General features: G+C 41.8%; 1 protein-coding gene and 1 long non-coding RNA gene across 14 annotated transcripts in view; one reads left to right on the top strand and one right to left on the bottom strand.

Moving 5' to 3' along the window:
- LOC145513608 (uncharacterized) overlaps nt 1-23,882 on the top strand; it is a 95,524-nt gene that overhangs the window by 63,325 nt on the left and 8,317 nt on the right. For 4 of the 7 annotated variants that reach the window (XR_014059579.1, XR_014059567.1, XR_014059570.1 and 1 more), the window contains one exon: nt 17,245-17,464. The exons of 1 other annotated variant lie outside the window; for it this stretch is intronic. This is a non-coding gene — a long non-coding RNA (uncharacterized LOC145513608). Of the gene's footprint in view, nt 1-6,068; nt 6,185-17,244; nt 17,465-23,882 lie in introns of those variants that run through there. 2 more of the 7 variants (XR_014059575.1, XR_014059576.1) reach the window with 2 other exon arrangements.
- DPY19L3 (dpy-19 like C-mannosyltransferase 3) overlaps nt 16,142-23,882 on the bottom strand; it is a 71,496-nt gene continuing 63,755 nt past the window's right edge. For 6 of the 7 annotated variants that reach the window (XM_081510463.1, XM_081510462.1, XM_081510460.1 and 3 more), the window contains 2 exons: nt 21,643-21,801; nt 16,142-20,114 (listed from right to left, as the gene is read on the bottom strand). In XM_081510463.1, coding sequence (XP_081366589.1) covers nt 19,953-20,114; nt 21,643-21,801 — 321 coding nt within the window. In that variant the 3' untranslated portion in view covers nt 16,142-19,952. Of the gene's footprint in view, nt 20,115-21,642; nt 21,802-22,835; nt 23,106-23,882 lie in introns of all 7 variants that reach the window. The other variant, XR_014059565.1, reaches the window with a different exon arrangement.

Genomic DNA, 23,882 nt, shown 5'->3' on the forward strand with positions numbered 1-23,882 from the left:
TATTATATGATATTTGTATTTATCTGACTGACTTTACTTAGTGTGATAATCTGTAGGTCATTCATGTTGCTGAAAATGGCATTATTTCATTATTCCCTATGGCTGAGAACAGTACCACATCTCCTTTGTCTAGTCATCTGTCAAAGGACATTTAGGTTGCTTCCATGTCTTGGCTATTATAACCCACCAATGTTTAAACTTGAGAGAGCACAAGGACTAAAAAGCGTCCCCAAATCTCGTGAAGTCATTGGTGACAAGAGCTTTGCTAGTCAAGTAATCCTGCTAAATCTACACTGGAACGGGTTGAAAGTGACTACAGGCAGCTTTTTGGGGGAGAGGACAAGGGCATTAGGACTGTTCAACAAAGGAGAGAAATTTATATGTTGGAAAGAGAGGATGTGAGGGCTTAGTTGGTTTGATTTGTGCTTCTGTTGGTCTATGTCTGTGAGAAGAGTCATAAGTACACTGAAAAGCTGATGAGAAAGACCCAGTTGAACTGAGAGGTTGGCTGTGTAACAAAGGAGAGATAATTCATTCTGAAAGCATCCTGAGAAGAAGGGTCAGGATGGGAACCAAACCACAGGTGAGAGGGTGCTTCTCTGTTGCGACAGGTGGTAAGGGTAATAGGATGATGCAGATGAATGAATAGATGAGAAAGTTCTCATGCCATGGCTTCTATTTTCTGTGTAAAATTGGAAGTGGAGTGTGGTTGGTGGCCTTGAAGATGGCCCCCAGTGACGCCTCCTGGTGCTCATGCCTTGTGTGACCCCTCCCTAGAGTGCGGGCTGGACCTAGTGACTTGCTTCCACCAGACCCAACATGGCACAGTCATGGGAAGCCACGTCAGTAGTGAGATACCCTGAAAGGCAGTGGCTTCTGTCTTGAACTCTGTTGCCTGCAAGCGCACTTAAGGAAAGCAGGCTGAGCTGCCCTATGGAAGGTCTTAAAAGGTGAGGAACTGGGGAGGGGGGCTTCTAACCAATAGCCTGCAAGGAGCTGAACACCACCAACAAGCATGGGAGTGATCCTAGAAGAGGATCCTGCCCCTCGTGAGTCTTCAGCGGAGACACAGACCTAACTGACAGCTTGGCTGACACCAAATGAGACCTGGAGCTAGAGGCATCCAGCTGATCCATACCTGAATTCCTGAATGACAGAAATGATGGACAGCAAATGCTTTTTATGTTTTAAGTCATTAAGTTTTTAAAGGTAATTTATTACACAGCAATAGATCGCTAATACTTGGTTTTATCTACTGAGAATGTAGGATGGTCTTTCTGTGATATCTTCAGGGACATAGACGCATTTAGCACATTTGCTGAGGGTTTATTATGTGCCAAACACTCTTTATGCATTAACAAATATTTCAGTTCAGTTCAGTCGCTCAGTCGTGTCCGACTCTTTGCGACCCTGTGAACCGCAGCACGCCAGGCCTCCCTGTACATCACCAACTCCCTGAGTCTTCCCAAACCCATGTCCATCGAGTCGGTGAAACCATCCAGCCATCTCATCCTCTGTTGTCCCCTTCTCCTCCTGCCCTCAATCTTTCCCAGCATCAGGGTCTTTTCCAATGAGTCAGCTCTTTGCATCAGGTGGCCAAAGTACTGGAGTTTCAGCTTCAACATCAGTCCTTCCAATGAACACCCAGGACTGATCTCCTCTAGGATGGACTGGTTGGATCTCCTTGCAGTCCAAGGGACTCTCAAGAGTCTTCTCCAACACCACAGTTCAAAAGCATCAATTCTTCGGCGCTCAGCTTTCTTTATAGTCCAACTCTCACATCCATACATGACCACTGGAAAAACCATAGCCTTGACTATACAGACCTTTGTTGACAAAGTAATGTCTCTGCTTTTTAATATGCTGTCTAGGTTGGTCATAACAAATATTTACTGGGTGTCTAATTGGGCTTCCCTGGTGGCTCAGACAGTAAAGAATCTGTCTGCAGTGCGGGAGACCTGGGTTCAATCCCTGGGTTGGGAAGATCCCTTGGGAAAGGGAAAGGCTACCCACTCCAGTATTCTGGCTTGGAGAATTCCATGGACTATATAGTCCATGGGGTCACAAAGAGTCAGTCACGACTGAGCGACTTTCACTTCAATTGGTTTCCACTGTTCTAGATGCTGTTCTTGTGGGCGATGTGGAAAATTAATAAGTAAACATACAAAAAAAAAAAGTAAACAAAAAGGTGATGCAAACTCTAAAGGAAAGGAAAGAGGAAGTGATGGGATGAAGGGGGCTCTTTTATATAGGGGACTAGGGCAGCTTAGTTGCAGGGGCTTCTGGAAATAGAGGATAGTGCAGTGAACAAGATAAAGTCTTTGCCTTCTTGAAGGTTACATTCCTGTGGAGGAAATAGAAAATAGAACAAGCACAATTGTGGGACTTCCCTGGGGGGGTCCGGTGGTTAAGAATCCACCTGCCAGTGCAGAGGACACCGATTCAGTCCCTGGCTTGAAAGGATCCCGGATGCCGTGGGGCAACTAAACCCGTGTGCCGCAACAACTGAACAGGTGCCCTGGAGCCTGTGTTCCGCAACAAGAAGCCCACGCATCGCAACTTAGAGTAGCCCACACTCACCCCACTAGAGAAAGCCTGTGCACAGCAGTGAAGACGCAGTGCAGCTACAGATAATAAATAAATAACTTTTTAAAAAGTATAGTTGTAGGCACTGATGGATGGTAGGAAGCAGAATTAGAGTGAGCAGGGCACGCCTCTCATAAAGGGTACTATCTGGACAGAGTTGAATGGAGGGAGGGAGCGAGTCCTGTGGAAGCAGAATCCCAAGCCAAGGGGATGATACCTAGAAATGCTCTCAGATGGGACCATGCCTGAAATGTTCCAGCCTTGGCCAGGGCTCTGGGAAGTTAGAATTGCTTTTTTGCTGATGGCACAAAGTATTTCAAAATTTTCATGGAATTAAAAAAAAGAGCAGAAAGTGTCTATAAATAGATAATCCCGTCACACCAGGGGTAAACATTTTATCCCATTGGGGAAGGAGAAGAATTACACGAGCCAAACTCCCCTTTAAGAAGTGTCAAAATTGTGTTAATAACAGCAGTAAATATTTATTAGGTGCTTACGCCATGCCTGACACTGCCGGAGAGCTTTAAATTATTAACTAATTTAATCCTTTCAAACCTTATGGGATGAGACTATTGATTTAATCTATTTACAGTTCAGGAAACTGAGACACAGTTTCCTGTGTTTATGTGTTTCTTGTCCAAGGTCATGTTGCTGTCAAGCGATGATGCTCTGGCAGAACCCTTTGCCCTTGTGCTGCCTTCATCCAAATCTCTTGGAAGGATATTAGAAAATATTAGCAAATAATATGCATTATGATTTAAGTTTAATGGAGTGGATTATATATGTGAAGGGGAAATTAATTTCAAATATCTTAATGTAACATTAGATTTCAGTAGTTGGATAGAAAGCAGCTTAGATTTTACAGATGGCTTACTAGTTGTTTGGGTTAGAATTCTTAAAATGTCACTCACTGAGTTTGTATCTTATCATAAAATATAAATGGGCTAATGATTTATGTTGAACTCTCAGCTGCTGATATGCGGAATCTTTTCAAATATTGTCCATCTGGAAAAACCCTAATTGATCATGGGGTAGTAGTCATTCTTTGTGTTTTATAGTCTTTCTGTTTACACAGCAGGCTCAAATACTCTGCATTTGTTTTTCCTTGGATAGTTTTGAGCTCAGTCTGTTAATGACTGAATTTCATATAATTAACTCAAAAATAGACTTTTTTTTTAGAGCAGCTTTAGGTTCATAAAGAAAATGAGCAGAAAGTATAGCGGTTTCCTATACACTCCCTGCTTCCCCGCTGACTCCTAGACAGCTTCCCCCACCATCATCTTCCACAAGAGGAGTGCATTTGTTACAATTGATGAACCTACATTGACACATTCTAGTCACTCGAAGTCCATAGTTTAGGGTTCACCCTTGGTGGTGTACAGTCTATGGATTTTGGCAAAGGTATAATGACAAACATCCAACATATGTTTAGGGAAGATTCATGTCCCTAAAAATCCTCTATGGTCTGCCTATTCAACATTTCCTCCCACCAACCCCTGGAAACCACTGATGTTTTATGGCCTCCATAGTTTTGCCTGTTCCAGAATGCCATACAGTTGGAATCATACAGCATGCAGCATCTTTATACTGGCTTCTTTCACTTAGTAGTATGCTGACTCCTCTATGCTGCAGGCTTCTCATGACTTGATAGCTCATTTCTTTTTGTGCTGAATCATATTCCATTGTCTGGATGTACTACAGTTTATCCATTCACCGACCAAAGGACATCTTGTTACTGTTGTTGATGTTCAGTCGTCCAGTCGTGTCCAAATCGTACCCCATGGACTGCAGCCCTGAGGGACAGGGAGGCCTGATGCGAAGGACATCTTGGTTGTTCCCAAGTACTGGCAGTTATGAATAAAGTTGCTATAAAAGTAGATATAAATTTTCAACACATATAAGTAGTGTGATTTCTGTCTGGGTCATGTGGACTTGGTGGCAGAGGGAGAGGCCCCCTTCTGAGTGACCGCCTTGCTTTCGGAGGAGGACGCTGGGTGAGGGCAGTAGCTTCCAGTCTTCCCAAACCACTCTTCCTGGCACTGACCCTCAGCCCTATGAGTAGGGCCTGGTGTTTTCAGTCTGCCATCCTTGAGGAGAGCCTCCATCTGCGGGGACCTGGGTGGAAGGATGGAGCCCCATACCCTTGGCCACACCTGCCTGGGAATCTAGTCTCTGCCACACGTAGCTGGGGCTGAAGGGTAAGAAATGCTGTGCCTCCTGGAAAGACACGGCAGCCATCAGTTGGGAGGCTGGGGAGGGAGCCCTGTGTCCTCACTTGCATTGGCCTGGACTGGAGTTCCTGTCATGCTGAGTAGGGAGGGCAAGGGGAGAGAGGGACTGGCTGTGGTTCGGATACCACAGACTTGCACTGTGTTTATTAAGTTTTAATAGATTTTCCTGAATAAATGTTTTTTTATAAGATAATTTCCAGAGACTTTAAATGGTTGGGTTTAAAAAATTATTTTCCCAATTTATACTTATTTCACTGATGAACCACAGCATGCCAGGCCTCCCCATCCATCACCAACTCCCAGAGTTTAACCAAACCCATGTCCATCGAGTCGGTGATGCCATCCAACCCTCTCATCCTCTGTCGTCCCCTTCTCCTCCTGCCTTCAATCTTTCCCAACATCAGGGTCTTTTCAAATGAGTCAGCTCTTCCCATCAGGTGGCCAAAATATTGGAGTTTCAGCTTCAACATCAGTCCTTCCAATGAACACTCAGGACTGATCTCCTTTAGGAGGGACTGGTTGGATCTCCTTGCAGTCCAAGGGACTCTCAAGAGTCTTCTCCAACACCACAGTTCAAAAGCATCAATTCTTCTGCACTCAGCTTTCTTTATAGTCCAACTCTCACATCCATACATGACTACTGGAAAAACCATAGCCTTGACTAGATGGACCTTTGTTGACAAAGTAATGTCTCTGCTTTTTAATATATTGTGTAGGTTAGTCATAACTTTCCTTCCAAGGAGTAAGTGTCTTTTAATTTCATGGCTGCAATCACCATCTGCAGTGATTTTGAAGCCCAGAAAAATAAAGTCAGCCACTGTTTCCACTGTTTCCCCATCTATTTGCCATGAAGTGATGGGACCGGATGCCATGATCTTAGTTTTCTGAATGTTGAGCTTTAAGCCAACTTTTTCACTCTCCTCTTTCACTTTCATCAAGAGGCTCTTTCATTCTTCTTCACTCTCTGCCATAAGGGTGGTGTCATCTGCATATCTGAGGTTATTGATATTTCTCCTGGCAATCTTGATTCCAGCTTGTGTTTCATCTAGCCCAGCGTTTCTCATGATGCACTCTGCATATAAGTTAAATAAGCAGGGTGACAATATACAGCCTTGACTTACTCCTGTTCCTATTTGGTTATATGATTAGGCACTGATCATCCACAACCTGGTATTTCTCCCCCTGTTTCACCAGGCAGCCACATGGCTTCTTACGGCCGCTTTTTCTGTCTGCTTCACTCTTTCTCTGCAGACTGGCTTTGTCTGGTTTGGTGTGCACATAGCTGTTCCACTCTTGCGGTTTTACAACTCAAAATGCCAGTGAAGACTGACTGGGGTCCTGAAGTCATATTTCCAACTACACTTATGGTGAGATAACCCATTTAGTGTAAGTCAGCTGTGGGGAGGATTCAGGAATGTGGTCTCTTTCGTGTTAAACAGAGGCTGAGGGGGGGCAAACTCTCTGGGAAGCAGACGTGGGCAGTGCGGGTAACACACTTGCTATAGATGGGCAGATCCGTAGGTTTTTCAGACTTCTCTCTACATGGTTAATTATCACAGTTGTGGCACTGGAAACAAATGTTAATTACTGTTTTCATAGTATCTATGGGGAAAATGTCAAATTAAATCTGTGGGTAGACAAAAGTTACATACATGATATCTGCAATAATTTTAGCTAAGATTAATAGTGCTCATAATGGGTTCCATGAAGGATGGGATTACTGATAAAATGGTACATGCTGGGAATTCCCTGGTGATCCAGTAGTTAGGACTCTGCATTCTCATTGCCGAGGGCTTGGGTTCAGTCTCTGGTCAGGGAACTAAAATCCCACAAGCCACACACAGTGCAACCACACACACACACACACACACACAAAGGTACAAGCAAAGTATTAAGCACTGTGCCAGATCTACAATAGGAACTTGAAAATGTGTTTTCCTCTTGTACTGAACATGCATTCCCAGCAGCTTCCCTCTCAAGAATGCTCTGGTTTTCCTAGTCATGTGAATTACATGTGATTGGTCTCACATTCAACTCCAGAGGGAGAAAATGATTGGCCTAAGTTGTCAACATAACCCATCTCCATGGTCTCAGCAATTGGTTCTAAGACACATGAACAAGATCAGGTCAGAAAAACTCCATTCTTGGACCTCTGAGCTATCTGAACCTGGATCATGCCAGCATATAGATCTGAGAGCAGCTGACAGCAAGTCTAGAAACAGGAAGAGTTCTCTGAGACTGGAGGTAATACATTAGTACTAAGTTGCACTCATTTCACATGCTAGTAAGGTTATGCTCAAAATCCTTCAAGCTAGACTTCAGCAGTATGTGAGCTGAGAAATTCCAGATTGTACAAGTTGGGTTTAGAAAAGGCAGAGGAACCAGAGATCAAATTGCCAACATTAGTTGGATCATAGAGAAAGCAAGGGAATTCCAGAAAAACATCTACTTCTGCTTCACTGACTACATGAAAGCCTTTGACTGTGTAAGTCACAACAAACTGTGGAAAATTCTTAAAAGAGGTGTGAGTACCAGACCACCTTACCTGTCTCCTGAGAAACTTGTATGTGGGTCAAGAAGCAACAGTTACAATCTTATATGGAACAATGGACTGGTTCCAGATTGGGAAAGGAGCATGACAAGGCTCAGTACTGTCACCCTGTTTATTTAACTTCTATGCAGAGTACATCTTGCAAAAGCCAGGCTAGATGAATCACAAGCTGAAATCAAGATTGCAGGAGAAATATCAACAACCTCATACATGCAGATATGACACCTCACATATGACACCACTTAATGGCAGAAAGTGAAGAGTAACTGAAGAACCTCTTGATGAAGGTGAAAGAGGAGACTGAAAAAGCTGGCTTAAAACTTAACATTGAAAAAACTAAGATCATGGCATCCAGTCCCATCACTTCATGGCAAATAGAAGAAAAAAAGTGGAAGCAGTGACAGATTTTAGTTTCTCGGGTTTCAAAATCACTGTTGATGGTGACTGCAGCCATGAAATTAAAAGACACTGAATCCTTGGAAAAGCAGAGACATCACTTTACCAACAAAGGGCCATATAGTCAAAGCTATGGTTTTTTCAGTAGTAATATACAGATGTGAGAGTTGGACCATAAAGAAGACTAAGTGCCAAAGAACTGATGCTTTCAAACTCTGGTGCTGGAGAAGATTCTTGAGAGCCCCTTGAATAGCAAGGAGATCAAACCAGTCAATCCTAAAGGAAATCAACCCTAAATAGTCCTTGGAAGGACTGATGCTGAAGCTGAAGCTCCAATCCTTTGGCCACCTGATGCAAAGAGCCAACTCATTGGAAAAGACCCTAATGCTGGGAAAGACTGAAGTTAAAAGGAGAAGAGGGCAGCAGAGGATGAGATGGTTAGATAGTATCACCGATTCCATGAACATGAATATGAGCAAACTGTGGGAGATGGCGAGGGACAGGGAAGCCTGGCGCGCTGCAGTCCGTGGGGTCGCAGAGTCAGATACAACTTAACGACTGAAAAACAAAACTGAAGCAGGGCAGTGAAGCAGACAGAGAAGCACACTTCTGACCCGCCACTGACTGAGCATCATGAACTTAACCGGTCAGTTCATAACCCTTTATTCTCGCTTCTGCAAAAGGGCTGTTCCTTCCCCACTATGTCAGGTCAGGATAGGTGAGACTGAGGCGCAGTAACAAACAACCCTAAATCAAGGTGACTTAAAACAACCAAGGTTTATTTCTTACCTTACATGTTGAATGTAACTTGGCAGGAAGGTCTGTCTGTTCCACACCATCCTTTTTCAGGACCTAGGCTGATGGAGCAGCGGCCACCGACTGGGAGAGAGCTCTTGAGAATTTTGCAATGGAGGGTAAATGCTCTGACCCAGCAGTGACACATCTCATTGGCCAGAATTGGTCATAAGGCCGCATCCAACCAAAAGGTGGGCAGGGAGAAGGGAGAACCAGATTATTGAACACCAGTAATGACTACAATGCCAGTCTTCTCCATTTCAAAAGGTACTACCATCATATACCCAGTTATCCAAGTAAAAAAAAAATATTAGGTGTTTCCTTTGATTTTACCCATATTCTCAACATATAATCCACCAGCAACTGCTATTTAACCCTACTTCTCTTTCTTCTCCATCACTACCATTCTGTTCCCCAGTTCAGTTCAGTTCAGTTCAGTCGCTCAGTTGTGTCCGACTCTTTGCGACCCCATGAATCGCAGCACGCCAGGCCTCCCTGTCCATCACCAACTCCCAGAGTCTACCCAAACCCATGTCCATTGAGTCGGTGATGCCATCCAACCATCTCATCCTCTGTCATCCGCTTCTCCTCCTGCCCCTAATCCTACCCAGCATTAGGGTCTTTTCCAGTGAGTCAACTCTTTGCATGAGGTGGCCAAAGTATTGGAGTTTCAGCTTCAACATCAGTCCTTCCAATGAACACCCAGGATTGATCTCCTTTAGGATGGACTGGTTGGATCTCCTTGCAGTCCAAGGGACTCTCAAGAGTCTTCTCCAACACCACAGTTCAAAAGCATCAATCCTTCGGTGCTCAGCTTTCTTCACCATCCAACTCTCACATCCATACATGACCACTGGAAAAACCATAGCCTTGACTAGATGGACCTTTTAAGCCATACCCTTTTACTTGGAGTACTGAAATACCCTTCCAATCTTACCCTCTGCCCGCTCAAGCCTGATTTCCACACAGCATCTGTGGGAGGCTGAGTAATGCCCTCCTCCCCCAATTTCTACTCCCTAACCTCCAGAACCTGTGAATATGTCATGTTACTTGGGAAAATGGTCTTTGCAGGTTATACACCTTGAAGGTTATAAACCCTGAGATGCGGAGATTATCCTATAATTTTTAGTGGGTCCAATCTAAGGCCACAAGCCCTTAAAAGAAAACTTGGACTTTTCTGGTGGTCCAGTGGTTAACAATTCGCTTCCCAATGCAATGGACGAGGGTCCAGGAAGATTCCACGTGCTGTGGGGCAACTTAGCCCAAGCGCCACAACTACTGAGCCCATGCTCTAGAGCCTGTGCTCTGCAACAAGAGAAGCCACCTCAAGAATTAACCTATGCACCCCAACTTGAGAGCAGTCCCTTTTCGCCACAGCTAGAGAAAGCCTGTGTGCAGCAATGAGACCCAGTGCACAGTCAAACGTAAATACAATTTTAAAAAGTGGAAAACTTTTCCCAGCTGAAATCAGAAAGCCAGAAAGTCAGAAAGGTGCAGTAGACAGAAGGTAGAAGTGACAAGTGATGCAGCAGAGAGGGGCTCCTACACCATGTTGCTGGTCCTGAGTTTAGGGGACTATGAGAAAGGATCACAGAGAGATCACCAGGAGCTAAGGGTGGTCCCCAGCTGAGAGCCAGCAGAGAAATGTACACTTTAGTTCCACATGTGCTTGGAACTGAATTCTGCCAACCAGAATGAGCCTGGAAATAGACTCATCCCCAGAACCCTCAGAAGGGAGCCTCAATTTCTCAGGAGAGTTTGAGCAGAGCCAACAGCTGAGCCATGCAGACTTCCAACTACAAAACTGAGAGGTAATGTTTTAAGCATAGAAGTTCTTGGTAATTTGATACAGCAGCAACAGAAAGTGAATACAGCATCCATAGATACCTTTTTTGAAACAGAAATTAATATCACTACTCTGCTCAAAATCCTCCATTATCTTCCTATCACATTGGAATAAAATTCATCCTCTTTCCTATGGCATCTATGGTCTGATGGCTGCACGCTTCCACTATTCACTCCCTTCCCTATGTTCTCGTTTCTGACCCTTAGTCGACCCAGCCTCCTCCCACCTTACTTGCCCCTTTCCTGTCAGTCACATCCTAGCCTAAGTGCCATCTCCTTAGACAAGCCTTTCTGAGCACTTAAAACCAAGTAACCCCCTAACTGGGCTTCCTAGGTGGCGCAGTGGTAAAGTATCTGCCTGCCAGTGCAGGAGACGAGGGTTCGATCCCTGCATCTGGAAGAACTCCTGCAGGAGGAAATGGCAACCCACTCCAGTATTCTTGCCTGAAAAATCCCACGGACAGAGGAGCCTGGTGGGCTACAGTCCATGGGGTCACAAAGAGTTGAACACGACTGAGCAACTGAGCACTATAACCCCCTAATTACACTATCACAACACCTTATTTTCTCTCTAAACATTTTCTTGTATTTTTTCTTATCAATTGTGTGTATCCTCCACTAAAAATAAGTTCAGTGAAACCATGGACCTTGTCTGTCTTGTACACTAATGTGTTCCCAGTGCCTATGGGTCTCGATAAATATTGAGTCCATTTAGTCACTGGGTAAGTCTTATCTAAAGGCCTAATGTGCTAATAAATTTCTTTATGGTTTGAGCCAGTTTGAGTTAGGTTTTCTGTAACTCTCAACATGAAACTTCCTAACTGGCACATCCTTTCTTTTCCCTTAGAGGAGTTTTGGGGTTTTTTTTTTGATTAGAGGATAATTGCTTTAGAATATTGTGTTGGTTTCTTCTGTACAACGTCATATCATAGCACCTTCCCTATCCTTAGGCTTCACCCTGTCATAGAGTAGATCCTCAGTCAGTTCTCAGGGAAGGGATCACTGAGCTGAATGATGGTACAGGGAACATTGTGTTCATAGTGTTTGTAACCCACCAGGCCCTTACAGATAATCAGATTTCCTATTAAACAAGCAAAAAATACTGCCCACAAAGCCAGAGCAAAACAGCTGTATAGTAGGCCCTCTAACAATGGTTTTGTCCATTTGTGTTATACCATTATTTATCAATAATCCCCAAATACTTTCCTGGCTAGAGAGAGAATTGAGTGTGAGATCAGGCGTTGTTTAAAAAAAAAAAAAAAAAAGCATTAAGAGTGAATTCTGAATGAGCACAAGTTATGTACATAATCTTAATAGCAATGATAAAAGAGATAAAGAGATAATTGTTCACAGGTGTCATATCCTGGCGAAGGGAGAAATCCACCATTTCTTGCAAGAGAAAATGCTAATAGTTACAGTAAATTTATGAGCTTTAATTATCACTCTGCTGTTCTAATTACTATGGTAATTCCTGAAGTCATGTTCCTTTACTCCTTTCCCTGTTTTGAGTAGATTCATACACAATCAGACACTTTTACTTTCTTTATGAATATGTGCATTTTGGCAGGGCTTTGACATTTATCTTATAATACGATGTTGCTTCCAAAAGCATGCAAATAATTAGCTTCTCAGTCTTTGTCTATGGCTCTTTTTTCTCTCATATATATATATATATACTCAGCTAGCCACAGACACAAACATACCTCTCTTTGTGATGTAAATACGTAACTCAGAAAATACTAAGAAGTTAGTTCCTTACAAGCTGTATGTCCATAAAGGTTTTTGTTTTGTCTTTTAAAGTTGTTGTGTTTTTTTTTTTTTAACAGCAATAAAGCAAGAATAGTTCACAAAATTATCAAGGGTTTTTCTGTCTAAGTCACATAACTTTGTTCTTCATACTCTTCTTGACATTCTAATTTTGATGACAGTGATGATGGTGATAATATCCTGTTGCTTCTACCTACTGTACTCACCTTGTACAAAGTATTACGCCTATTGCTTTAAATGTTATTTCATTTAATCCATCCAATGACCCTATAGGTAGATTATTAAACCTCTATATACAAAAAAGGAAGCTAAGGCAAAGAGTATATGTAGCTTGTGCAAAGTCATATAGCCCCATTCTCTTCCTTCTTTCTGTGGGGCTTCAGTTATACTTACAGGAAAAGTGAAATGTTTTAACATATACATCTCACGCTCTTTCCTTTTTCACTTTTTTTCTCCTCTATGTTTTAGCCTGAATATTTTCTCCTAACCTATCATCTAGTTGATCAAGTCTCTCTTCAGCTGTATCTAATTTTTTATTTAACCCTTCACTGAGTACTTAATTACATTTTTCTAGTATTTCCATTTTGTTCTTTTTTAGTTTTCAGCTCACCTAAATTTTCCATCTTGTCATTTAATTTCTTGAATAGGCACAGTTGTTTTTGAAAGTTTAAATGGGTTTCCCAGGTGGTTCTAGTGGTAAAGAACCCACCTGCCAATGCAGGAGACATAATGAGACATGGGTTCAACCCCTGGGTTGGGAAGATCCCCTGGAGAAGAGCATGGCAACCCACTCCAGCATTCTTGCCTGGAGAATCCCATGGACAGAGAAGCCTGGTGGGGTACAGTTGCAGAGTCAAATGCGACTGATGCAACGTAGCACAGCATATGCTTTAAACTCCAATGTCGGGCTTTTGTGGTGGTTCAGTGGTTAGGAATTCACCTGCCAATGCAGGGGACATGGGTTTGGTCTCAGGTCTGGGAAAATCCCACATGCTGCAGGACAACTAAGCCTGTGTGAGACAACTACTGAAGCCCGAGCACCTAGAACCTGTGCTCCACAGCAAGAGAAGCCACCGCAATGAGAAGCCCATGCACCGCAATGACCGTTCATTGCAACTAGAGAGAAAAGCCTGTGCACAGCAACAAAGACCCAGTGCAGCCAAAATAAATAAATGAATAAAAATACAAAGGTGGTACTCCAGTCAGCTGCTGCCAGATACTCAGTATTGGCCAGACTCTAGTTTTCTTTTTAACCTGTCTGTGGTGAGCAGAATTCTAAGATGGCCCCTAAGATTCCTACCCCATGGAGATCATGCTCTCTATAATCCCTCCCCCAAGTATGGGTGGGCCCTGTAATTATGATGAATGTCACTCCTCTGATTACATCACAGTCTATAGTAATGGTGAAGGAAATTTGTTGATGTAATTCAGGCCCCAAGTCAGTTGATTCTGAGTTAATAAAAAAATGGAGATTATGCCGAGGGGGCGGGAGTGGGTGGGTGGTGGAGCCTGACTTACTCAAGTAAAAGGCCTTAAAAGAATCTTTCCTGAGGAGAGATGCATTCCTGCTGGTCTTGAAGAGACAAAAAGCCATGTTATGAAATGCTTATGGAGAAGCATGGGCTCCAGGAGCTAATGGGCTCAGTCTCACAATCACAAGTAACTGAATTCTGCCACCAATTTTATGAGCTTTGAAGAGGATCCTGAACTCCAGATGAGCAAGCCACCTGGCTGACATCTTGACTGAAGTCTTGTGAGACCCAGCTCAGCTGTGCTTGGACTCCTGCCCCAGGGAAACTTTGAGATAACAAACGTATGTTGTTTTAAGCTGCAAAGTTTGTGATCATTTGTTATGTAGCATTAGAAAACAAATACACTATCCATGTTGAATTCTAGTGAACTAATTGAACAAGTTTCCTAAAAGAAATGTGGGAGATTTCCTTATTTTTCTATGGCTCACATTAAATTTGGAGTCATCCTGTCTTTGAAAGTTGGAATTCGGCTGTGTATCTATCCTTCTTGTCCAGGTGTCCTTTACAACCTTTGAATCTCTTTCCAGATTCTTCTATGGTTGTCATCTATTCAAGTTTTCATCTTCTTCTTGGGGTTCATTTTGACAATTTCTGTTAGGAAATCACCCAATTCTGGTAGGGTTTCAATTTATTTTTTGCTGCAAAATTGTATACATTATTTCATATATATTTTTTGTTGCTTCTGATTCTGTGATTGTCTCCTTTTGCTCTGTCTTAATAAGGTTTACCAGGTGTTGTTTTCATTAGTCTTTTTAAAAAATATCCAGCATTTTGGGGGTGGGCAATTTGTTTATTCTATTGTTTTCCTATATAATTGATTTCATTTCTTACCTTTTAAATGTTTTATCTTCCTAGTTTCCTGGTTAAATTTGTTAGTTTTTAAATAACATTAGTTTGATAAGAAGTTAATGTTTTTTTAATTTTATTTTCATTTTTGGCTGCGCTGGGTCTTTGTTGCTTTTGCATGGGCTTTTTCTAACTGTGGCAAGTGAGGGTTACTTTTCATTGCGGTGCTCGGGGTTCTCCTTGTGGTGGCATCTCTTGTTGTGGAGCAATTTGGATATAAACCTTGTATATATAATCTCTCCTTTAAATATTTCAGTAATAAGGATCTAACAAAATAACAATGTCCATATCATACCTAAAATGTATAATTCTTTAATATCATCATCATTGTTCAAAAGGGTCTACTCTAGTAGAGTTGGGGGACAAGGACAGAGCCAAGTTCAAGCTGCCATCCTCCCCGAGTCCTCCCTGCTGTAAGGGCATGGCTTTCAAATTGACTGTGAATTCACAGTAAGAAACACGTTTGACACTGCATTCCAGAGCACAGCTATTGACGTGTATAACTAAAACAAACATTTCAGAAAACAATACTTATAGTTACCATATTGGCTGGCTGCTCTCTCCCTTCCCCTTTTCCTCTCTCTCCCCATCCTCCCTCTTTCCTCTCTCTCTCTCAACTACTAAATGTTGGCTCCAACCTACTAAGCTGATTTCACATTACACTATAGCTCTGTTATCTGAGCTTCAAAGAACAATCCTATAAAGCAAACATCTAAATATTAAATTAACTGAAAAGGGGTACCTCCTTGGCAGCCCAGTGGATAAAACTCCGTGATTCTATGGCAGGTGGCATGGGATTGATCCCTGATCAGGGAACTAACATACCACATGCTTCGTGGTATGGCCAAATAAAAATAATATCATAGTTTAAAAATTAACTGAAAAGGTTTGAGATGAGTTTCAGATACCTCTTCTGAAAGGAGGGGCAGAGAACTAGCATTTTATCTGCTCTGTGCCTGGTGTCCTTCATCAAAACACTACATGTTCATTCACATCCTGAATCTCTCGCTTATCTGTATTGTTCGCAATTCTTAATTTGCTAGACCATCCTAGCAACATGCACTTAACTGTAAGTATACTGAAACTGTATATGTATACAGAGTCAGTATGAAATATCTGAGATCCCACTGCCATTTTCTTCTGTTAGGAAGTATACCTGTCCCCCTGACCATTTTTGATTGGAATTTCAATATCTGCTTTGAACAATAGTCAAGCACATTTGTTATCTATACACTTAGCAAAAACGTGAACCGTTGCCCATTTTCCTGAGCTACTAAAGACTGAGAATTTGATCAAGAAGTAGAAACAATTCCAAAGGTCAAAACAATAGCATTTATCTCTTTGAAGATAAATTCTGCTGATAGCAGCCTTCTCTTTAGAAACCTTAACTATAACCTTGAGGTTCAAGGGAAGCAAATAAGCAGCTAGCAAACCAAATTTTGTGAAAAAATGAACCCCTTCAACATTAGCAAGCACAATTAAGACCTTGCCACATCCATCTTTAGTGAAGATACTCTATTTAGCACATATTTAATACACTTCAGTAAGCCAGTTCCTTGGTTTTTGACCTTCAAAGAACTGAGAGACACTCATTTTGTGTAACTTAAAAGAGCTTTATTCAGTACATAATCTTCATACAGTTCAGTACAACAAATTATAAAAGCTCTTTGTAAGATTTTACCCATAGTATATTAAGTACAGAAAATGAATTGCCACATGAAAGTAAGCCACTCTCTCATTTTCAAAGCTTTTTCCCATGAACAAACAAGCACTCTTTTATGCCAAAAGGTTACTGTATATAAAGCATTTGGGAGCATACTGGCCAAGTTATATAATCTGAGAACATTTTGTCTTCCTATTAATTCCAAGGTTTAAATGAAAATTTAAAAATGGAATATTTCCGTGTTACTTTAGGTAAGTTTTGGCCAAAGATGAGCTAAAATTGTTACAAGGTTCATGTGGAATCAGAATAAACATTATTAGTTACTTTTAAAGATGCAGGCCAGATGAAACATTGGTCTGCAGTATCTACATATGCCCTTGCCATCACCAGCACCAACCCAACACATACAAAGACACACACACTCACATAAATACATTTGTCTAGTTGATTTCAGTGAGGTCAAGAAAATCACCTTTAAGTGGACAACAAATGACGTAGATAACACCTAATTATGGTCCTGGCTAATATATCTGAAATGAATTCCTACTTTTAAGTCTGTAATAAAGTGACTGGAACCTTTCAACTCTAGTAGATTAGTCACTGTGATCAGCATCAGCAGCTAGTCATTTAATGAAGTTAAGTAGGTCAAAGTGGGGAATCGTAACTTCACATGTATAATTTGTATATTCATTTGCTCATCTTTTGATGTAAAGCTGAGACCTTTCCTTTGCATAAGGGTCCAATGACTGTGGTTTTATTCTTGAATAAATCATACCAATAACATGCTTTAGGTGCATTTTAATATCTTCTGATTAGTCTAGATTTTTTTTTAAAGGTGAAATGAGGACTAGAATAAATAAATCTGTGAAGCAATCTAAGCTCATAAATTTTCTTGAATTTTAAGTTCTCCCAATATTTTATAATTTTCCCAAAGACAATTAATTTAAAAGCAGTTTTTACTAGTGGCAGCGTTTATCAAATATGACCAAAGCATTCTAGCTAATTTTCACAGAAATAATCCTTCTGTTTTAGATCGAAATGTCCCGGGTTTATGCTGAATCGTGTATTGACTACAGGAAGCAGAGCATGCACAGACAAGCAGAGAGCTCCAAGGAGGGAGCTGAGGCCCGTGAGAGCAGGGCAGCGGGGAGCAGCCCCCGGAGGTGCTGGGCGGCAGTCAGCTTGCATGACGATGGAGCTATGAAAGGGTCTGCGTACAGGGAGCAGTGTAAATAAAGGATAATTAAGAGCACTTACTGTAATTCTGAAGCCATAATTTGAGGTCATTATCAAATATTAGCACAGCCACTGAGATCCGTGTGGAAGGGACCTTGGGCTACAGGTCACTTGCTTTGGCTCGGTAGAGAGCCAGGAGTCAGCCGCTTTTCCTCTCTTTCCTCCTGTGTACTCCAAGGAGAAGGTCATAAAAGAGAAAACTGAGGAGCACTAAAAATATTTAACATGATTCATTGAGAGATTTGGTCATCAGGAAATAAAAATGTCAACTATACATGGTCACAGTGTTTTGGAAACAGTGTATGTATGGATTCTGTCTTGCAAGATTTTTTGGCACTTTATATTTTCACTAAAGACTGAACACTAAGTGTTTTGGCAACAGATGGCACCTAAACCATGAAAAAAAGATTACTGTGTGCCATCAATGCAGTGATGATAAGCATAAAAATTTAAGTATACGTTTCTAGTATACTGAAACTCCAAATACCCAAATGCGTAGATTATAATAATACATATAGAAATATTTAAAATAAATCAAAATATTTCTGAGAAGGTAATGGGGGTTTTAAAAACGTAACTAGATAGTCTAACATACTGTACCTTACATGTGCTTGGTTTCAATTAGAGTAAGGCACTCACTGAAGAATGGACTGACCCATGCTGTCAGGCATGCATCATTACAGAATTAAAGTTTTAGTACTGATTAAAATGTTTTATTATTGTATTATCCTAAACTGCAGTGGTCTCCAACCCTATTAAGGGATACAAGATATACTTCAGGAGTTTCAGTTGCATAATTTAATAACCCAGCTACTGTCAATTTTTTACTTAAATAAGTTGTGATAAAAGCCAAGTGTCCTTGAATCCAACATGACAGTGTAAAATTTCTTTCTGAATATTGCTTAATAAGTAATAGCTGAATATAAAATCATTGGATATATGATATATCCATCTTCATGCCTACAGTGATTTACTTTAATACAATTGTGAGGAGAAACATTTAAATCATTTCCAACTGGCATGAGAGATGAAAGTTAATTTCATTAGCCATCTTGATTTAGTTGAAAACACAATATGCTTTTATCAGCAACTTTTTTACATGTCCCTATCATTAGAAATTAATTATAAAAGCAATTATCAAAAAACTTTTGAGCAACAAGGTACACATAATCCTCTTCATTGTTGTTTACAAGTAAGCGTGACTTAGAGGCACTTGGTTACCTTTGAGTAAGAAAAAGAACAACCTATCAAGGGCCCTCGCAGTAAGATTGGAGACCACAAATCAAACCTAGTATGAAAATGCTTTCTGCCAAAAATATCATAGTTGTAAGTTAGTTAAGATACAACATTTAAAAAATAGTAAGACTTTGCAAGGTTCTAGGCTGTAAAAAATACAAAGGCTAAAAACAAAGAGTTTACAAAATCTTGTAAACCCAGTAAATTTGAAATGAGTAAGAAATAAAGAAAAATTTTCTTACTTGCAGGATAGGTTAAATAGTATCAACAGGTTTTAAAATAATAACACTAAACAGTAACAAATTCGACTCAGCTACATAACATTGCTGCTGCTTTAAGGACTTACAATACGGAATTTATAACCCTTTTCTGTGTCCAGCATTAAAACATGCATGCACATGCTCATGTACACACATACACACACAGACACATACTGCTGAAGTGCTACCCATTACATTTCAGACAGAGCACAACAAAAAATTTAGATATATACAAAGACCTAACATGATCTTTCTGTAAATAGTAAAAGCATGACAAATGGAAAACATTATAAAATTTTTAGGTGAAACAGGACAATAAAGAGCTTTTTAAAAAGTCACCAGTTGGTCTTCACTGGTGAAATAATATTAAATAACTTAATTATGCATTTCCTCAATTCGATTCAACTATAGCTGTTGTAAGTCAATTAAAAATTAGAAGTATTTCAAATCCTGAACAGGCTCTGGATTTACAACAGGATATGCAACTGTTCCGGGCTCCCTAGGTGGCGCTAGTGGTAAAGAACCCACCTGCCAATGCAGGAGACTTAAGAGATGCGGGTTTAATCACTGGGTCGGAAAGATCCCCTGGAGGAGGGCATGGCAACCCACTTCGGTATTCTTGCCTGGAGAATCCCATGGACAGAGGAGTCTGGTGGGCTATAGTCATAAGGTCGCAAAGAGTCAGACACAACTGAAGTGACTTAGCATGCACACACGCATGCAACTGTTGAGGCTACCTACAGAACACTCTGTTCTCCCCAACAACAAACTTCTAGATCACCTTTAGAAAGTGGAAACATTTAGGCTAAAGAACATTCATGAAATAGGACAAAGACTGAAGCTTGTATAAGATACTTTCAAAGATGGTAATGCTTGTGTAAACATTTGTAGACTTAATCATATCACAGCTTTAAGGTTCGGGCTACCTAATTACATATGAAACATCATCTGAGTTTCATTATGATGGAGTTTCACGTATCAAAAATAGAGATTGAATAGAAAGCTCTGTTACTTGTTTCTGGATAGCTTGTAAACGTGGAATGTTTTGTTCTGGAACACTCTAGTGAAGTATGCTGTGTAGGTGGGCAGGTTTTTTTTTATCTCTTCACAGAAGCGAGGGTGGCCTGCAAGTTTCAAATCAGGATCATTCTCTCCTGGGCCGTCCATCATCTAAAGCCAAAACAAAACCAAATACAATTTGGAAAAAAAAAATCGTATTTACAAGACAAACATAAGTAGGGATAGGGACTGAGTTTCTTTAAGAATGATATGCTAGTGAACTTAAACTGAATGATGTCAATGTCACCTGCTGCTTGGAGGTCATCTGGCTCATCCTGTTTCCCTTTGGAAGTGTGACCCAAGGCTGAAGAGGAGAGTTCTGTGTCAAATGGTGTTCGCCTTTAATGGTAAAGCTAGAACCAGAACTTGGATCTCCCTGTCCTGAGGAACACACTCCACTGTTCCTCTCACAAAAATCAAATACAAGAGAAGAATTTCTATGCCCAGAGAAAGCCTTTCAAGTCATTAGATGGCCTAGTTAGAAAAAGTTACAAAAGTTACCCATGAAGCAAAATTTAAATGCAGGTATTTGGTCTGTGCCTTCTCTGAATTCAAGATAGTTACAGACAGTTCTTTTCCTTGGGCAAAAATCAAATATTCTTTTTTCTTCCCTCAGCTTTGTTGAAGCCTAACTGACAAATAAAATTATATATATTTAAGGTATGTAATTGATGATTTGTTATACATAAACATGGTGAAATTATGACCACAATCAAGTGGATCAGTACATCTGTGTTGGTCAAAGGATATAAGCTTGCCTTTATAAGATGAGTAAGTTCTGGTGACCTAAATGTACAGCATGGTGACTAGTGTTCATACTGTACTCTATACTTGAAATTTGCTAAGAAAGTAGATCGTTAAGTGTTCAGAATCTTAAATTCTGTGGTTAAGTTTTTTCTTTTCAGAGTTAGGCTAGATTTATCATTCCCCACCCCCCACCACCACCCATTTTAGAAATATCTATCAGCTTTTAACACAGCACCAATAATTACAGCAAACACCTCTTCTAAAGGTGAAAATCTTCTGTTTGCTCTATCTGAGATCTGGCATAGCTCCAAAAATATTTTCCCTCAGAAGGGAGAAAAGAGAAGTAGCTTGTTTTCCTGCTCCGGAGTGTAAGCTCGGCTGTAGAAGGCCATCTCTGTGGAAGTGTGTCAGAGGATGAAAAGGGACACCCAGCGGGAGAGCAGGGAGAGAAGTGAGATTCTATCACGGGCGAGGCAGGGTGGGGGCAGCGATGTGGGGAGGGGGCGCTGCAGTCATTTTCAACAAGCCAACATGATGATTTGGAGCAGTGGTTTTAAAAGGTTGAGGTTTCTTTTTACACTTCTGAAGCAAAACCGTTAAAAAAAAAAAAAATTCTACGCAGAGCATGACACAGACCAGCTGAAGACAAAGTTGCTGTATTTAGTGTAAAGCTGGGGACTAGAGCCCCGCCCCCATCTCTCCTGCTGCCCAGCTCCCGTGGCAAGTATCTAACATGCCAAGGTAGGAATTCTGTAGAACACAGCAGACGAACGCTTGATCTATCATGTAATTCTGCAGACACTCAGTCTAAAGGCTGTTACATTCCTCAGGACTCACCCTGGACCCTCTCCTCCCCGGGAGATGCCCTGTGCGCGCTGGCTGGCATGCTTACATGTCCGTTGGCGACATCCAGCAGGTCCCGCAGCCGGCAGCCCCGGCGGTGCCTGCGCTCGTAGCAGATGCTGTCTTCCAGGATCACGTAGTCAGTGCCAAAGGACCTCAGCAGGGCATGCACTTCCTCTGGGGCCCTCTTTGCATATATCTGATAAACCTTCAAAAGGAGATAAAAAATGGAATAGGGAAAAATACCACTTAACCGCTGGGGAAGTTAGTCAGGGACTATCTATCGATGTAACTTCCCCCAGGGGTGAGTCTAATCGCAGCCAGCTCCCTCACCTCTTCCCATGCAGGTCATCTCATTTACCTACAGTCCTGGGCTGTGTGGGGCATTTCAAAAACAGAAAATTGTTGGCAAGGGGTAGAGTGTCATGCTGAATATATTTGGATTTAGACACCAAAGAGATCTGGATTGAGAATGTATTACCTTGAGTTATGAATGTATTCATTAGTAGACGCCGATTCTAAGAATACTTCACCAAGGTAAAGAATGAGGCGAAGTGAAAGTCGCTTAAGTCCTGTCCGACTCTTTGCGACCCCGTGGACTATAGCCCGGCAGGCTCCTCTGTCCGTGAAATTCTCCAGGCAGGAATACTGGAGTGGGTTGCCACTCCCTTCTCCAAGGTAAATAATGCGATTTAGTAAATAAGACACGACCTCTCCCTTTGAAAAGGGGGCCTTCAGACTAAGAGGAGTGGAGGGGACTCTGGAGGCACAGACACGTGTAAGGAGACGCAGCGTCTGATGATGGCGGTTGGGGAACAGGACCCTCACGGGGACCCTGGGCCCGGGCGGGGGCAGCACCCACCCTCTACTGCTGCCTCTGCTGCACTCGGCTTGACCGGCAGACCCTGTGCTCTCTCGTCTTTCCTGGAGGGAGAGCAATGTGCAGCGCTCAGGGTGCTTCAATAGGAGGTGTCCTCCCAGTCACCGCCAGCCTCACACACCTGAAGTCCTGTCTCCTAGGACTGGGTGGGGTGGGCGGTGGGGGGAGGCTGGATGGGGTGTGCGTGGGGAGGGGGGGTGGTAATGAAGAGAGGTGCCCCTTCCTGTGCCGCCCACTGATTTCTCATATGTCTCTGACTTAAAGAGACTGGGTTCTGACCGCCTCGGTCAGTGTGTCTGGACGGATGCTGAAATGGTAGAGGGTATCTGTTTGTACTGCTAACCCTGTGAGGTTAATCCTACCTACAGTCCAGCACCAGCCTCAGAGTAAGGCATTTCACGGATTTGAAGGTTATGGCTGAGGAGCGGCACTGGGACCTTCAGGACATCAATTTTTAGGGCATAAAACAGCACCAAGGCAGGGACTGGATCTCGGAGAGGATGAAACGCAGCACTCCCATCTCTCGAGTCAAAGCGGTGGCCATCTCCTGGCTGAACTTTGGAGTCTGGTGAGCCAGGCACCTTCCCTTCTTCCTCGAGCTTACCTGGGGCTATCTGGAACATTTGGGCCAGCTGGAAAATTCCCATTTTAGCTGGAATCAGACGATTCTCTTTGAAATGGAGTAGTTAGTAAAAATCATTTGCTTTTAGGCTAGTTATTAATAAATCTCATCCCCTAAACAAGACTTTTCAACAGACTTTCAGCCACCAAGATTAAGAAGTGACTGACAAGAAACACTGAAAAGTTTGGAACCTCTGCTGGTAAGGACTAAGACAGGTACCCTTCTGGAGCAATGACCGGAATGTAAAGTTGGTGTAATTCATACAGACTTAGTAATTCTATCTCAATAAAAATGCCCATACCCTGTGACCCAGCAACTTCACTTCTCAGGATCTGACATACACTTTGTACCTGTGCAGAGTGAGCCCTATAGAAGTATGTTATTTGAAACACTGTTCATGGAATTGCAGAAGACAGGCAAACAACCTAAATGGTTAAATAAAATTTGCTATTTCCATGTAACAAAGTATTAATTAAAAATTACAAGGAAGCTGTTAATAAACCAATATGGAACAATCTCCAAAATATATTATGTGCCCAAAAAAGGAAGATGTAGTAGGTTAGTTCTCTTGTTAAAAAAAAAAAAAGGAGGGAAAAGAATATGAATTCATGTGTGTATCTACATACACACATATTTGTACATACATAAAATTCCTGGTAATGTTATTTGCCTCCTGGGAGAGGAACCGCTAGTTGGAAGACAGGGTTGGGATGGAGACTTTTCACTATGTTCTCTTTGGATGTTCACACACACACACACACACACACACACACACACACACACTAGA

This window comes from Giraffa tippelskirchi, chromosome 7 (genome assembly GCF_054371585.1).
Source record: "Giraffa tippelskirchi isolate mGirTip1 chromosome 7, T2T-mGirTip1v1.2.pri, whole genome shotgun sequence".
Lineage (NCBI taxonomy): Eukaryota > Metazoa > Chordata > Mammalia > Artiodactyla > Giraffidae > Giraffa > Giraffa tippelskirchi.